Source organism: Danio rerio, chromosome 12 (genome assembly GCF_052040795.2).
Source record: "Danio rerio strain M-AB ecotype USA chromosome 12, GRCz13ab, whole genome shotgun sequence".
In the NCBI taxonomy this organism is placed as follows: Eukaryota; Metazoa; Chordata; class Actinopteri; order Cypriniformes; family Danionidae; genus Danio; species Danio rerio.
Genome location: NC_141032.1, coordinates 5,335,408 through 5,353,615, shown reverse-complemented (window position 1 = coordinate 5,353,615; position 18,208 = coordinate 5,335,408). Strand labels below are relative to the sequence as shown.

The 18,208-nt window shown below is 41.7% G+C and overlaps 2 protein-coding genes across 3 annotated transcripts; both read left to right on the top strand.

Annotated features, from left to right (window-relative positions):
• The first annotated feature begins 6,487 nt into the window (after positions 1 to 6,487).
• LOC141376743 (uncharacterized) lies at positions 6,488 to 14,989 on the top strand. Its single transcript, XM_087275751.1, has 2 exons — positions 6,488 to 8,185; positions 14,896 to 14,989. The coding sequence occupies exon 1, from the start codon at positions 6,488 to 6,490 to the stop codon at positions 8,114 to 8,116; it is 1,629 nt and encodes a 542-aa protein (XP_087131877.1). The 3' UTR covers positions 8,117 to 8,185; positions 14,896 to 14,989.
• LOC141376744 (uncharacterized) lies at positions 9,126 to 17,981 on the top strand. 2 transcript variants are annotated; one of them, XM_087275768.1, is made up of 3 exons: positions 9,126 to 15,030; positions 15,779 to 15,841; positions 17,660 to 17,981. In XM_087275768.1, the coding sequence occupies exon 1, from the start codon at positions 9,126 to 9,128 to the stop codon at positions 10,122 to 10,124; it is 999 nt and encodes a 332-aa protein (XP_087131894.1). In that variant the 3' UTR covers positions 10,125 to 15,030; positions 15,779 to 15,841; positions 17,660 to 17,981. The 2 variants fall into 2 exon arrangements, with proteins under 2 accessions (XP_087131894.1, XP_087131895.1); XM_087275769.1 differs by lacking the exon at positions 15,779 to 15,841.
• Positions 17,982 to 18,208: the final 227 nt, after the last annotated feature.

Sequence of the window (18,208 nt, the reverse complement as noted above, 5' to 3'; positions counted from 1 at the left end):
CATAACAACCTTTGGAGCAACTTCTGCAGAGTCTAGTACGTCAGGCACTGCCTCTGCTGCAACAACTGCACAATACACCACTTCTAAAGAAGCTACTACAGTTGGCAGCACTTTAGCAGAATCAACTTTATCATTCACTAGTTCTCCCATAGCAACCTTTGGAGCAACTTCTGCAGAGTCTAGTACGTCAGGCACTAGCTCTGCTGCAACAACTGCCCTATACTCTACTTCAGTAGAAACTACTACAGTAGGCAGCACTCTCGCAGAATCAACTTTATCAGGCACTGTTTCTCCCATAACAACCTTTGGAGCAACTTCTGCAGAGTATAGTACCTCAGGCACTACCTCTGCTGCAACAACTGCCCCATATTCCACCTCTGTAGAAGCTACTACAGTTGGCAGCACGTTAGCAGAATTGACTTTAGCTGGCAGTGATTCTCCCATAACAACCTCTGGAGCAACTTCTGCAGAGTCTAGTACGTCAGGCTCTGCCTCTGCTGCAACAACTGCACAATACACCACTTCTAAAGAAGCTACTACAGTTGGCAGCACTTTAGCAGAATCAACTTTATCATTCACTAGTTCTCCCATAGCAACCTTTGGAGCAACTTCTGCAGAGTCTAGTACGTCAGGCACTGCCTCTGCTGCAACAACTGCCCTATACTCTACTTCAGTAGAAACCACTACAGTAGGCAGCACTCTCGCAGAATCAACTTTATCAGGCACTGTTTCTCCCATAACAACCTTTGGAGCAACTTCTGCAGAGTATAGTACCTCAGGCACTACCTCTGCTGCAACAACTGCTCCATACTCCTCTTCAGTAGAAACTACTACAGTGGGCAGGACTTTAGCAGAATCAACTTCATCAGGCACTATTTCTACCAAAACTACCTCTGAAACCACTTCTGCTGAGACTAGTATGTCTGGCACTACTACCTCTGCAACTACTGCCCCATACTCCACTTCTAAAGAAGCTACTACAGTTGGCAGCACTTTAGCAGAATCAACTTTATCATTCACTAGTTCTCCCATAGCAACCTTTGGAGCAACTTCTACAGAGTCTAGTACTTCAAGCAGTACCTCTGCTGCAACAACTGCCACTTACACCACTTCAGTAGAAGCTACTACAGTTGGCAGCACTCTAGCAGAATCGACTTCATCAGGCACTATTTCTGCCAAAATTACCTTTGAAACCACTTTTGCAGAATCTAGTACAGCAGTCACTACCTCTGCTGCAACAACTGCACCATACAGCACTTCTAAAGAAGCTACTACAGTTGGCAGCACTTTAGCAGAATCAACTTTATCAGGAAGTAGTTCTCCCATAACAACCTTTGGAGCAACTTCTGCAGAGTCTAGTACGTCAGGCACTACCTCTGCTGCAACAACTGCCCTGTACTCTACTTCAGTAGAAACGACTACAGTAGGCAGCACTCTAGCAGAATCAACTTCATCCAGCACTATTTCTGCAAAAACTACCTTTGGAACAACTTCTGCAGAGACTAGTACGTCAGGCACTATCTCTGCTGCAACAACTGCCCCATATTCCACCTCTGTAGAAGCTACTACAGTTGGCAGCACGTTAGCAGAATTGACTTTAGCTGGCAGTGATTCTCCCATAACAACCTTTGGAGCAACTTCTGCAGAGTCTAGTACGTCAGGCACTGCCTCTGCTGCAACAACTGCCCTATACTCTACTTCAGTAGAAACTACTACAGTAGGCAGCACTCTCGCAGAATCGACTTTATCAGGCACTGTTTCTCCCATAACAACCTTTGGAGCAACTTCTGCAGAGTATAGTACCTCAGGCACTACCTCTGCTGCAACAACTGCCCCATATTCCACCTCTGTAGAAGCTACTACAGTTGGCAGCACGTTAGCAGAATTGACTTTAGCTGGCAGTGATTCTCCCATAACAACCTTTGGAGCAACTTCTGCAGAGTCTAGTACGTCAGGCACTGCCTCTGCTGCAACAACTGCACCATACACCACTTCTAAAGAAGCTACTACAGTTGGAAGCACTTTAGCAGAATCAACTTTATCAGGAACTAGTTCTCCCATAACAACCTTTGGAGCAACTTCTGCAGAGTCTAGTACGTCAGGAACTACCTCTGCTGCAACAACTGCCCTATACTCTACTTCAGTAGAAACGACTACAGTAGGCAGCACTCTAGCAGAATCAATTTCATCAGGCACAATTTCTGCCAAAACTACCTTTGGAACAACTTCTGCAGAGTCTAGTACATCAGGCACTGCCTCTGCTGCAACAACTGCACCATACACCACTTCTAAAGAAGCTACTACAGTTGGAAGCACTTTAGCAGAATCAACTTTATCAGGAACTAGTTCTCCCATAACAACCTTTGGAGCAACTTCTGCAGAGTCTAGTACGTCAGGAACTACCTCTGCTGCAACAACTGCCCTATACTCTACTTCAGTAGAAACGACTACAGTAGGCAGCACTCTAGCAGAATCAATTTCATCAGGCACAATTTCTGCCAAAACTACCTTTGGAACAACTTCTGCAGAGACTAGTACGTCAGGCACTACCTCTGCTGCAACAACTGCACCATACTCCTCTTCAGTAGAAACTACTATAGTGGGCAGGACTTTAACAGAATCTACTTCGTCTGGCACTATTTCTCCCATAACAACCTTTGGAGCAACTTCAGCAGAATCTAGTATGTCAGGCACTACCTCTGCTGCAACAACTGCCTTTTACTCCACTTTTGTAGAAGCTACTACAGTTGGCAGCACTTTAGCAGAATCAACTTTATCAGGAACTAGTTCTCCCATAACAACCTTTGGAGCAACTTCTGCAGAGACCAGTTTCTCAGGCACTTTTACTGCTGCAACAACTGCCCCATACTCCAATTCAGTAGAAACTACTACAGTAGGAAGCACTCTAGCAGAATTGACTTTAGCTGGCAGTGATTCTCCCATAACAACCTTTGAAGCAACTTCTGCAGAGTCTAGTACATCAGGCACTACCTCTGCTGCAACAACTGCCCTATACTCTACTTCAGTAGAAACGACTACAGTAGGCAGCACTCTAGCAGAATCAACTTCATCAGGCACTATTTCTGCCAAAACTACCTTTGGAACAACTTCTGCAGAGACTAGTACGTCAGGCACTACCTCTGCTACAACAACTGCCCTATACTCTACTTCAGTAGAAACGACTACAGTAGGCAGCACTCTCGCAGAATCAACTTTATCAGGCACTATTTCTTCCAAAACTACCTTTGAAAAAACTTTTGCAGATTCTAGTACAGCAGTCACTACCTCTGCTGCAACAACTGAACCTTACACCACTTCTAAAGAAGCTACTACAGTTGGCAGCACTTTAGCAGAATCAACTTTATCAGGAACTAGTTCTCCCATAACAACCTTTGGAGCAACTTCTGCAGAGTCTATCTCAGGCACTACCTTTGCTGCAACAACTGCTCCATACTCCTCTTCAGTAGAAACTACTACAGTAGGCAGCACTCTAGCAGAATCCACTTCATCAGGCACTTTTTCTGCCAAAACTACCCTTGAAACCACTTTTGCAGAATCTAGTACGTCAATCACTACCTCTGCTGCAACAACTGAACAATACACCACTTCTAAAGAAGCTACTACAGTTGGCAGCACTTTAGCAGAATCAACTTTATCAGGAACTAGTTCTCCCATAGCAACCTTTGGAGCAACTTCTACAGAGTCTAATACACCAAGCAGTACCTCTGCTGCAACAACTGCCCCTTACACCACTTCTGTAGAAGCTACTACAGTTGGCAGCACTTTAGCAACATCAACTTCATTTGGCACCATTTCTGCCAAAACTACCTTTGGAACCACTTCTGCAGAGACTAGTATGTCTGGCACTACTACCTCTGCAACTACTGCCCCATACTCCACTTCTGAAGAAGCTACTACAGTTGGCAGCACTTTAGCAGAATCAACTTTATCAGGAACTAGTTCTCCCATAACAACCTTTGGAGCAACTTCTGCAGAGTCTAGTACCTCAGGCACTACCTTTGCTGCAACAACTGCTCCATACTCCTCTTCAGTAGAAACTACTAGAGTAAGCAGCACTCTAGCAGAATCCACTTCATCAGGCACTGTTTCTGCCAAAACTACCTTTGGAGCAACTTCTACAGAGTCTAGTAAATCAAGCAGTTCCTCTGCTGCAACAACTGCCCCTTACACCACTTCTGTAGAAGCTACTACAGTTGGCAGCACTTTAGCAAAATCGACTTCATCAGGCACTATTTCTACCAAAACTACCTTTGCAACCACTTCTGGAGAGACTAGTATGTCAGGCACTACTACTGCTGCAACTACTGCCCCATACTCCACTTCAGGAGAAACTACTACAGTAGGCAGCACTCTAGCAGAATTGACTTCATCAGGCACTATTTCTACCAAAACTGCCTTTGGAACCCCTTCTGCAGAGACTAGTACGTCAGGCACTACTTCTGCTGCAACAACTGCCCCATACTCCACTTCTGTAGAAGCTACTACTGTTGGCATCACGTTAGCAGAATCGACTTCATCAGGCACTATTTCTGCCAAAACTACCTTTGGAACCACTTCTGCAGAGACTAGTATGTCAGGCATTACCTCTGCTGCAGCATCTGCTTCATGCTCCTCTTCAGTAGAAACTACTACAGTTGGCAGCACTTTAGCAGAATCTACTTCATCTGGCACTAGTTCTCCTATAACAACCTTTGGAGCAACTTCAGCAGAGTCTAGTACGTCAGGAACTACTTCTGCTGCAACAACTGCCCCTGACACCACTTTTGTAGAAACTACAACAGATGGCAGCACTTTAGCAGAATCAACTTCATCAGGCACTATTTCTCCCATAACAACCTTTGGAGCAACATCTGCAGAGACTAGTATGTCAGGCACTATTTCTGCTGCAACTACTGCCCCATACTCCACTTCAGTAGAAACTACTACAGTAGACAGCACTTTAGTAGAATCGACTTCATCAGGCACTATTTCTGCCAAAACTACCTTTGGAACCACTTCTGCAGAGACTAGTATGTCAGGCATTACCTCTGCTGCAGCATCTGCTTCATACTCCTCTTCAGTAGAAACTACTACCGTTGGCAGCACTTTAGCAGAATCTACTTCATCTGGCCCTAGTTCTCCTATAACAACCTTTGGAGCAACTTCAGCAGAGTCTAGTACGTCAGGAACTACTTCTGCTGCAACAACTGCCCCTGACACCACTTTTGTAGAAACTACAACAGATGGCAGCACTTTAGCAGAATCAACTTCATCAGGCACTATTTCTCCCATAACAACCTTTGGAGCAACTTCTGCAGAGACTAGTATGTCAGGCACTATTTCTGCTGCAACTACTGCCCCATACTCCACTTCAGTAGAAACTACTACAGTAGACAGCACTTTAGTAGAATTGACTTCATCAGGCACTATTTCTTCTAAAACTACTGTTGAAACCACTTTTGCAGAATCTAGTACGTCAGTTACTACCTCTGCTCCAACAACTGCCCCATACTCTACTTCAGTTGAAACTATTAAAGAGGGCAGCACTTTATCAGAGTCAACTTTATCAGGCACTATCTCTGCCAAAACTACCTTTGGAACAACTTCTGCTGAGACTAGTATGTCAATGACCACTTCTGTTGTTGCCCCATACTCCACTTCAGTAGAAACTACTACAGTAGGCAGCACCTTAGCAGAATCGATTTCATCAGGCACTATTTCTGCCAAAACTTCCTTTGAAACCACTTTTGCTGAATCTAGTACATCAGGCACTACCTCTGCTGCAACAACTGCCCCATACACCACTTCAGTAGAAGCTACTGTTCCAGTCATCACTTCTGTACAATCTAATATCCATGGCACCACCCCTGCTGAAGCGACTGCTTCCAAAAGTACCACTTCTGTAGAAACTTCTGCCATTTACTCTACTTCACTAGAAACTACTACAGCGGCCACCACTTCTGCAGAATCTAGTACGTTAGGCACTTCTTCTGCAACAAGTGCCTCATACACTATTTCTGCTTCAACAACTGCCCCATACACCACTTCAGTAGAACCTTCTACAGTTGGCAGCACTTTAGCAGAATCAACTTCATCAGGCACTATTTCTCTCATAACAACCATTGTAGCCACTTCTGCAGAGTCCAGTGCGTCAGGCACTACTTCTGCTGCAACAACTGCCCTGCACACCACTCCATTAGAGACTACTTTTCCAGTCACTACTTCTGTACTGTCTTCTACCTACGGCACCAACCCTACTGAAACGACTGCTTCCCTAGGGACCATTTCTATAGATACTACTAGAACAGGCACCACTTCTGTGTAAAGTACTGCCCAATACACCCCTTCTGTTGAAACTTCTTTTTCTGTCATCACTTCTGTACAGTCTACCACTGATGGCACCACTCCTGCTGAAACAACTGCTTCCCCAGGGGCCAGTTCTGTAGATACTACTAAAACAGGCACCAGTTCTGTAGAAACTACTGCCATGTACACCTCTTCAGTAGAAACATCAACATATGGCAGCACTTTAGCAGAATTGACCTTATCAGGCACTTTTTCTGCCGAAATTACTTTTGGAATCACTTCTGCAGAGACTACTATGTCAGGCACTACCTTTGCTGAAACAACTGCCCAATACACCACTTCTGTAGAAGCTTCTACAGTTGGCAACATTTTAACAGAATCTAATTCATTAGGCACTATTTCTGCCAAAACTACCTTTTTAACCACTTCTGCAGAATCAAGTACGTCAGGCACTACCTTTGCTGAAACAACTGCCCCATACACCACTTCAATAGAAGCTACTATTCCAGTCACAACTTCTGTACAGTCTACTATCCATGGCACCACCCCTGCTGAAGCGACTGCTTCCAAAAGTACCACTTCTGTAGAACCTTCTGCCATGTACTCTACTTCACTAGAAACTACTACAGCGGGCATCACTTCTGCAGAATCTAGTAAGTCTGGCACTACTTCTGCTGCAATAACTGCCCCATACTCCACTTCTGTAGAAGCCACTACAGTTGGCAGCTCTTCTGTACAGTCTACTATCCATGGCACCACCCCTGCTGAAACGACTGCTTCCCAAAGCTCCACTTCTGTAGAAACGTCAGCTATGTACTCTACTTTACTAGAAAATTCTACAGCGGGCACCACTTCTTCAGAATCTAGTACGTCAGGCACTGCCTCTGGCACAACAACTGCCCCATACACCATTTCTGTAGAAACTACTACAGTTGGCAGCACTTTAGCAGAATTGACTTCATCAGGCTATATTTCTCCCATAACAACCTTTGGAGTAACTTCTGCAGAGTCTAGTATGTCAGGCACTACTTCTGCTGCAACAACTGCCCCATACTCCACTTCAGTAGAAACTACTAAAGTAGGCAGCACTTTAGCAAAATCAACGTCATCAGGCACTATTTCTGCCAAAACTACCTTTGGAACCACTTCTGCAGATTCTAGTACGTCAAGGAGTTTCTCTGCTGGAACAACTGCCCCGTACACCATTTCAGTAGAAACTACTACAGTTGGCAGCACTTTAGCAGAATCAACTTCCTCAGGCACCATTTCTCCCATAACAGCCATTGGAAGAACTTCAGCTGAGTCTAGTATGTCAGGCACTACCTCTGCTGCAACAACTGCCCTATACACCACTTTGGTAGAAACAACTATTCCAGTCACCACTTCTTTACAATCTGCTATCTGTGGCACCACCCCTGATGAAACGACTACTTCCCAAAGCACCACTTCTTTAAAAACTTCTGTCATGTACACCTCTTCAGTAGAAACTACTACAGTGGGCAGCACCTTTGCAGAATCATCATCAGGCACCATTTCTGCTAAAACTACCTTGGGAACCAATTCTGCTGAATCTAGTATGTCAGTTAGTTACTCTGCTGCAACAGCCGCCCCATACACCACTTCAGTAGAAACTACTATTCCAGTCACCAGTTCTGTTCAATCTAATATCCATGGCACCACCCCTGCTGAAACAACTGCTTACCTAGGCACAACGTCTGTAGACACTTCTGCCATGTACTCCACTTCAATAGAAACTACTACAGCGAGCTCCACTTATGCAGAATCTTTATCAGGCATCATTTCTTCCTAAACTACCATGGCAACCACTTCTATAGAATCTAGCACATCAGAAACCTCCTCCGCTGCAACAAAAACCTTGGTGAGTAGTAACCCAACATCTACTTTTTTCAAAACAGTAACGTTACCAGCCACCACTTCAGTAGGAACTACTTCCCCATTTACCACTTTTGTGGAATTTACTACTCGTGGCACCACCTCTGTGATAACGGATTCCCTAGGCACCGGTTTTGTAGAAACCGCTAAAATAGGCAACATTTCTGCTGAAACTTCTTCCCATGTCTCCTATTCTGTAGACTCTACTACCCCAAGTACCACCTTGGATGGAAAAATCGATTCCTTTAGCATCGCTGCTGTAAAAACTACTTCCACAGACACCACTACTGTAGAAAGTTTTTTTGCAGACTTTGTTGTGCTTGGCAGTGGTTTTGATGAATCAACTACTCCAGCCACCACTTCTGAATAAATGTCTACCTTAAGCACTTTGGTAGAGAAATCTACTTTGCAGACCAAGTCTGTAGAAACTGTATCCCCAGTCACCATTTCTGTAGAATATACCACCCATAGCACAACCACTGCAGAAACAACTGCTTTCCCAGGGTCCACTTCTTTAGAAACTACTGCCATGTACACCACTTCTGTAGAAACTACTACAGCCAACACAAATTTAGCAGAATCAACTTCATCAGGCACTGTTTCTCCCAAAACTACATTTGGAACCACTTCTGCAGATTCTAGTACATCAAAGAGTTTCTCTGCTGGAACAACTGCCCTGTACATCACTTTGGCAGCACTTTAGCAAAATCGACTTCATCAGGCACTTTTTTCCCATAACAACCTCTGGAACCACTTCTGCTGAATCTAGTACGTCAGGCAGATTCTTTGCTGGAACAACTGACCTGTACACCTCTTCTGTACAGTCTACCACTGATGGCACCACTCCTGTTGAAACGACTGCTTCCCTAGCGACCAGTTCTATAGCAACTACTAGAACAGGCACCAGTTCTGTAGAAACTACTGCCATGTACACATCTTCAATAGAAACTATTAAAGATGGCAGCACTTTAGCAGAATCAACTTCATCAGGCACTGTTTCTCCCAGAACAACCTTTGGAGCAACTTCTGCACAGTCTAGTACGTCAGGCACTACCTCTGCTGCAACAACTGCCCCATACACCACTTCAGTAGAAACTACTATTCCAGTCACCACTTCTGTACAATCTACTATCCTTGGCACCACCCCTGCTAAAACGACTGCTTCTCCAAGCACCACTTCTGTAGAAAAATCAGCCATGTACTCTACTTTACTAGAAACTACTATTGCAGGCACCACTTCGGCAGAAGCTAGTAAATCAGGCAGTACCTCTGCTGCAACAACTGCCCCATACACCACTTCGGTAGAAGCTACTACCGTTGGCAACACTTTAACAGAATCAACTTACTCAAGCACTATTTCTCCCATAACAACCTTTGGAGTAACTTTTGCAGAATCTAATACGTCAGGCACTACCACTGCTGCAGCAACTGCCCCATACACCACTTCTGTAGATACTACTACCATTGGCAGCACTTTAACAGAAACTACTTCATCAGGCCCTATTTTTCCCATAACAACCTTTGGAGCAACTTCTGCAGAATCTAGTACATCAGGCACTACCACTGCTGCAACAACTGCCCCATACACCACTTCTGTAGAAGCTACTACCGTTGGCAGCACTTTAACAGAATCAACTTCATCAGGCACTATTTTTCCCATAACAACCATTGGAGCAACTTTTGCAGAGTCTAGTACATCAGGCACTACCTCTGCTGCAACAACTGCCCCATACACCACTTCTGTTGAAACTACTGCCATGAACACCACTTCTGAAGAAACTACTACCATTGGCAGCACTATAGCAGAATCAACTTCATCAGGCACAGTTTCTGCCAAAACTACTTTTGGAACCACTTCTGCAGATTCTAGTTCATCAAGCAGTTTCTCTGCTGGAACAACTGCCCTGTACACCACTTCAGTATAAAACTACTTTTCCAGTCACCACTACTGAACTGTCTTCCACTAATGGCACCACCCCTGCTGATACGATTACTTCCCTAGGGACCAGTTCTATGGATACTTCTAGAACAGGCACCAGTTCTGTAGAAACTACTGCCATGTACACCTCTTCAGTAAAAACAACTAGAGATGGCAGCACTTTAGCAGAATCTACTTCATCAGGCACTGTTTCTCCCAGAACAACCTTTGGAATCACTTCTGCTGAATCTAGTATGTCAGGCAGTTTTTCTGCTGGTACAACTGCCCCATACACCACATCTGTAGAAAATACTACTCCAGTCACCACTTCTGTACAATTTACTATCCATGGCACCACCCTTCCTGAAACAACTGCCTCCCTAAGCACCTCTTCTGTAGAAACTTCTCCCATGTACTCTACTTCAGTATAATCTACTACAGCGGGCACCACTTCTGAGTCTAGTACATCAGGTACTTCCTCTGCTGCAACAGCTGCCTCATACACCATTTCTGTAGAAAGTACTACCGTTGGCAGCAGTTTAACAGAATCGGCTTCATATATTCCTATTTCTCCCATAACAACCTTTGGAGCAGCTTCTGCAGAATCTAGTACGTCAGGCACTACCACTGCTGCAACAACTGCCCCATACACCACTTCTGTAGAAACTAATACCATGTACACCAATTCTGTAGAAACTACTACCATTGGCAGCACTATAGCAGAATCGATTTCATCAGGCACCGTTTCTGCCAAAACTACTTTTGGAACCACTTCTGCAGATACTAGTACGTCAAGCAGTTTCTCTGCTGGAACAACTGCCCTGTACACCACTTCAGTAGAAACTACTTTTCCAGTCATGACTTCTGCACAGTTTGCCACCAATGGCACCACCCCTGCTTAAACGACCACCTTTGTAGAAATTACTGCCATGTACACCACTTCGGTAGAAACTATTACAGCCGACACAACTTTAGCAGAATCCTCTTCCTCTGGCACTATTTCTCCCATAACAACCTTTAAAGCAACTTCTGCAGAATCTGGTATGGCAGGCACTACCTCAGTTGCAACAACTGCCACATACACCACTTCAATAGAAACTACTACTCCAGTTACCACTTCTGTAGAAACTAATGGCTTTTACACCTCTTCATTAGAAACTACTACAGCCAACCCAACATTAGCAGAATTGACTTCATCAGGCAACATTGCTCCAAAAATACACTATGTATCAACTTCTGCAAAATCTAGTTTGTCAGGCACTACCGCTGGTGCAACAACTGCCCCATACAGCACTTCTGTAGAAACTACTACTGTTGGCATCACTGTAGCAGAATCGTCTTCCTTTGGCACTATCTCTGCCAAAAGTACTTCTGGAACCACCTCTGCTAAATGTAATACGTCTGGCACTACCTCTTCTGCAACAACTGCCCCTTACACCATTTCTGTAGAAACTACTACCCTTGGCAACACTTTAACACAATCAACTTCATCTGGACCTATTTCTCCCTTAACAACCTTTGGAGTAACTTCTGCAGAATCTAGTATGTCAGGCACTACCACTGCTGCAACAAGTGCCCTATACACCACTTCTGTAGAAACTGTTACCGTTAGCAGTACTTTAACAGAATCGACTTTATCAGGCCCTATTTCTCCCTTAACAACCTTTGGAGCAACTTCTGCAGAATCTAGTACATCAGGCACTACCTCTTCTGCAACAACTGCCCCATACACCACTTCTTTAGAAACTAATGCCATGCACACCACTTCTGAAGAAACTACTACCATTGGCAGCACTTTAGCAGAATCGACTTCATCAGGCACAGTTTCTGCCAAAACTACTTTTGGAACCAAAAAGGAGTTTCTCTGCTGGAACTACTGCCCTGTACAACACTTCGGTAGAAACTACTTTTCCAGTCACCACTACTGAACTGTCTTCCACCAATGGCACCACCCCTGCTGATACGACTGCTTCCCGAGGGACCAGTTCTATGGATACTACTAGAACAGGCACCAGTTCTGTAGAAACTACTGCCATGTACACCTCTTCAGTAGAAACAACTAGAGATGGCAGCACTTTAACAGAATCGACTTCATCAGGCACTATTTCTGCCAAAACTACCTTTGGAATCACTTCTGCTGAATCTAGTACATCAGGCAGTTTCTCTGCTGGCACAACTGCCCCATACACCACATCTGTAGAAACTACTTCTCCAGTCACCACTTCTGTACAATTAACTATCCATGGCACTACCCTTCCTGAAACGACTGCTTCCCTAAGCACCTCTTCTGTAGAAACTTCTGCCGTGTACTCTACTTCAGTAGAATCTACTACAGCGGGCACCACTTCTGAGTCTAGTACATCAGGTACTTCCTCTGCTGCAACAGCTGCCTCATACACCATTTCTGTAGAAACTACTACCGTTGGCAGCAGTTTAACAGAATCGGCTTCATATATTCCTATTTCTCCCATAACAACCTTTGGAGCAGCTTCTGCAGAATCTAGTACGTCAGGCACTACCACTGCTGCAACAACTGCCCCATACACCACTTCTGTAGAAACTAATGCCATGTACACCAATTCTATAGCAAAATTGATTTCATCAGGCACCGTTTCTGCCAAAACTACTTTTGGAACCACTTCTGCAGATACTAGTACGTCAAGCAGTTTCTCTGCTGGAACAACTGCCCTGTACACCACTTTAGTAGAAACTACTACAGTTGGCAGCACTTTAGCTGAATCTACTTCATCAGGCCCTATTTCTTCCTTAACATCCTTTGGAGCAACTTCTGCAGAATCTATTACGTCAGGCACTTCCTTTGCTACAACAACTGCCCTATACGCCACTTCTGTAGAAACTACTACAGTTGGCAGCACTTTAGCAGAATCAACTACATTAGGTACTATTTCTGCCAAAACTACATTTGGAACCAGTCCTACAGATTCTAGTACGTTAAGCAGTTTCTCTGCTGAAACAACTGCCCTGTACACCACTTCAGTAGAAACTACTTTTCCAGTCACGACTTCTGCACAGTCTGCCACCAATGGCACCACCCCTGCTAAAACGAGCACTATCTCTGCCAAAAGTACCTTTGGAACCACCTCTAAGTCTAGTATGCAAGGCAGTTTCTCTGCTGCAACAACTGCCCTGTACTCTACTTTAGTAGAAACTTCTTTTCCTGTCACCACTTCTCTACAATCGACCACCGATGGCACCACCCCTGCCAAAACGACTGCTTCCCTAGAGACCAGTTTTATAGATACTACTAGAACAGGCACTAATTTTGTAGAAACTATTACAGTTGGCAGCACTTTAGCAGAATCAACTTCATTAGGCACTATTTCACCCAAAACAACCTTTGGAATAACTTCTGCAGAATCTAGCACTTCAGAGACTACCTTTGCTGCAACAACTGCCCCATACATCACTTCAGTAGAAACTACTATTCCAGTCACTATTTCCGCACAATCTACCTGCGATGGCACCACCCCTGCTAAAACAACTGGCTTCCATTGGCACTACTTCTGAAGAAACTACTACCCTCTACACCACTTCAGTTGAAACTACAGTTGGCAGCACTTTAACAGGATCAACTTTATCAGGCACCATTTCTGCCTAAACTACTTTTGAAACCACTACTACAGAGACTTGTACGTCAGGCACTACCTCACTTGCATCAACTTCTCTGTACACCTCTTCAGTTGAAACTACTATCCCAATAACCACTTCTGCACAATCTATTACCTATGGCACCACCTCTGCTGAAACATTAGCTTCCTTTGGATCCACCTTTATACATGTTACTGCCTTGGGTACCACTTTATTTGAAAATTCTTCCCCCAGTCACCATGTCTATAAAATCTACTACCCATGGTACCATCTCTGCCTAAACAACTGCTTCCCCCTAGGCACCACTTCTATTGAAAGTACTGACATGTATATTACTTCAGTAGAAACTACTACAGCCGACACCACTTTTGTAGAGTCAACTTCATCACATACAATTTCTGCCAACTTCATTTGGAACTACTTTTGCAGAATCTAGTGTGTCGGGAACTACCTGTGCTGCAACAACTGCCCCGTACACCACTTCTGTAAAAACTACTTTTCCAGTCATCACATCTGTACAATCAACTACCCGTGGCGCCACCCCTGCTGAAAAAAACTGCTTTCCTAGGCACCACTTCTATAGAAACTACTAGAACAGCTACCACTTCTGCTGAAACTACTTCCCAATACACCACTTGCCTTTCATCAGAATTGATGATCCTGGACATTACTACTACCTTTGGAAACGCTTTGTCAAAATCCACTACCTCTACAGAAATTTTTCCTTTTTTTTGTTGTTGTTAACTTGGCATCACAAAATCTGCTTCCCTAGACTTAACTCCTTCCTAAACTACATAGATAGTTCTACAACATATCAGTTGAAACTACATCTGCCAAAATGAAGTCAGCTGTAGCTGTGGCATGTCTTGACATGTTTTATTGAACCACTGCAACTATGGACTAGGACTATATGGACTATAGACTAGGTTTACTGGAAACCTCATCCCCAGGCATAATGTCTGCAAATCTACTATTTGGTGTGCCATTTCTGTAGAAACTAAAACCCAGAGCATGACTTCTGCAAATAGTTGCTTAGAATTGTTTTATCTTTTGTCTATTTTACAATTTGCTTTTAAAGCTGCAATAATAGTAGCACTAACAATCTCCTTAAAAACATCTAAAGGACTAGTATCAACAAAAATTGTCTGAATTTTTAATATTTTTTTTAGTAACTGCATGGGCTACAAGGAAACAGGTCTGTGAAAAAGGCCACCTACATGAAAATGGTGTTCTCCACAACGCCAATCAACAGCAATTGATGAAGCCACGACTGTGACTCTACACTTGCCTCCATGACCCCTTTTGTAAGTATAATTTTTGTTTGCAATGTAATTACTTTTCTATCTGGGTGCATTTTTAAACTGTGTTACTTGGGGAATTGATACTGCTGCAGAAACCACTTTTTGATGGGTTTGACTGAATTTGTTTTGTATATCCAAAACACTAGACCAGGTTTTAGAGGTCAGGCGTGGAACATGGTTCAGTTAGGACATTTAAGTATTTTTTATAAATGTCTTGGCTAAAAAAAAAAAAATAAAAAAAAGCTTACTGTGTCCATTTTGAAACTGTTTTGTTAAATAAAAATGTCAAACAATTGCAAAAGTTGTGGTTAATTCTAATTTTAAATAGTTCAATTTTACTTTCTTAATCTTAGAACATAATGGCTAATACAACATCACCAATATCAATTTCAATGGACAGTAAAACATTTTTGGACATGTATGAAAAAAATGGATAGATAAAACTATAGTAAGCTATTCAAGGTAATACATACTCACATAGTTCTTTTATTAAAATTACTGGAAAAAATAAGAGTTCTTAGAAAACACCTGTTTCAGAAAAGTCAGTTTATTACATTGTAAAATATAAAAATCGTCAAAATGACCTCATTGGGAAAATCTCAAACTTTTGCTATTAAGATTATAACCACTAAAGTACTGTTTGCATTGAAGTTTTAAGGTCAGGGGCATGAAATTTCCCCACTATTTAGAGGAATCTAATCTAAACTAATTTGTTCCTTTTTTTTTCTTTCTCCTGTTGTGCATCTTGCAGCCGTTATGGAGTTTGTGGATTTAAATGTCTCATGCAATGGAAGATCTGAATGATTATTTTCCAGTAAGTCATCAGTTATCAGTGTTCACTGTAATTACTCAAGTAACTAGTTACTGTAATTAAATGACCTAAATATAAACAGTAATACAAATACGTATTTTACGTTACATAATGAGCACTTTAAGTTACTTATCATGTACTTGCCTTAAAAACTGTAAATAAATGCAACAGTTATGTATTAATCAACTCAGAGAAGCAACATAATTGTACATATTTAATTTAAAACTGTTTATTTTGTATCGTCTATGCATTGAGGTTTATGTGAATTCTATATAGTTTTGAGTCAAGTAATTCAATCTGTTGAGTAATTAAGAGACTTTTCAGGCAGCATAATTGTAAAAGTGATTACAATTATTAAACGATTTAAATGATTTAGTAATGTGATTTGAAGTTATAGTTCATCCAACTATGAGAATTTACTCACCACTCTCAAGTAGTTATAAACCTTTGAGTTTCTTGGACACGCACACAAAATATTTTGAAGGAAAATGAATGTTTAATTATTGACAGATCGGAAACCAGATCAGTCTCAAAAATAATACATTTACAAAATATAATACATACATCCACAACACAACTCACATAAAAAAATTCAGTTTGTAAATTCAAAACACGATTCCTAAAAACACAAATCCAGTTCTTAAATGCAAATTGGATTTTTGTATTTATGAATCGTGTTTTGTATTTAAGAATTACATTTGTGTATTTATTAGTGTTTTTTTTTTAAACTTACAAAACAGGATTCATAAATGCCCAAATCAAATTCATATGGTGAAACTGTAATGATTTTTTTACTTGTGAATTCACAAATTGTGTGTTGTATTTATGTAAATTATATCTATGTATTTTCAGATTTCTTCAAAATTTCAAAAAGTGTTAAAAAATTTTAAGTGAATGGAGAGTAAATGACTTTTCTTTTCGGGGTGCACCATTTCTTTAATTTATTGAAGTAACTTACCCAACGCTGATGAGTATAGCACCAATAAAGATTTCATTTAGTTTCAGCAATAGCCATTGTAAATGATGTATGGTGTTAGTTTGGTGAAGAAATCCTCCATTTTTTCCATGATCATGCTGAATCTTTCTAAGAATAGTCAGATATGGTTTGATTTATTTTCACATGAGCCTGGAACGTTGTTTTATTATAATCTGTTCTTGACATGGAATTCTAGACACACTGCTCTACATCAGTGTAGAACTGGTGAACATTGCTGCTGCCAGATTCTTCATAGATGGCTAGTCAGAAGCATGCTATTTATTGATTACTTATGTTCGTGCATTCATTTGGTCAGTAAATCAAAGTAAACATCAGGGATGAAATCCCAAAAACCTAAATATCTGATTATCATCCATATCGCTGTTTATTTTACACTTACAAATATATCAGTCATTGCCTTGGTACCATACTGTATTGCATTCCAAAGAATTATGTTGTTTCCATGCTGATTAGCCCAAGATTGACATGATTGACATTCTTTTATTTTACAGAATGGTGCATCATTAAATGTGAATTGCTCACATAATAGTTATAACTGGGTCTGGAAATGTATGTGATTATATACTAGCTTTTTTATGATGTATATGTTTTTATGTCTTTAATATAAAATGTTAAATCAGTAGCTTCACCCACATATCTAAACACTTTATTTAACAAAGAACAATTTAGAAAACTGCTCAAAAATAAGACAAATCAACGAGCTGTTCATTAAAATTGTCATGATTGACAGGAATAAGATGAGGGGAAGTTGGGCAGGTAGAACAAATTCATGGTTTACATTCATTTCATGTTGTGTGTTAAGACAAATATTGTATCTGTTGCAGCTGTATCAAGGAACCAGCAATATCCCTCCCTGACAAATGAACGTACACGTACGCTTCTAAAAAGAAGGATATGAAAAACGGCTAGATGGTGGACTGAGGAAAACCCACAAGACCTTGCCCTGAACTCAAAGACTGCTACTGCAGCAGGAGTACTGATATTAGTATCTGTAGTTACTGAAACTGGAAAATAAAAGAAAATGTATGTGAGGGGGGAAATTAATGATGTAATTTGTCAGCTTAATGTTTTATGTGTTGTAATTAAAATGTTTGTAAATGTTTTATTTTTATATGTAATAAAGATTTTCACTTCGGTAAACAAGAACTGATGTTTCATGCTCTCTCGAACAATTTTAAAAGATCAATTTCCTGACATTTAAAAACAGAAGACACTGTGCGCTATAAGATGATGCAGTTACAGTGTTGGTAGTGTAATCATGTATTTCCTTGCAATAGACATTATTGTGTATAAGAGGTGGTCTAAACAACAATAATAATAATATCTTGGGTAAATGGAAAATTTAGCCATTCAGAAAGGTTCTTTTTGCTTCA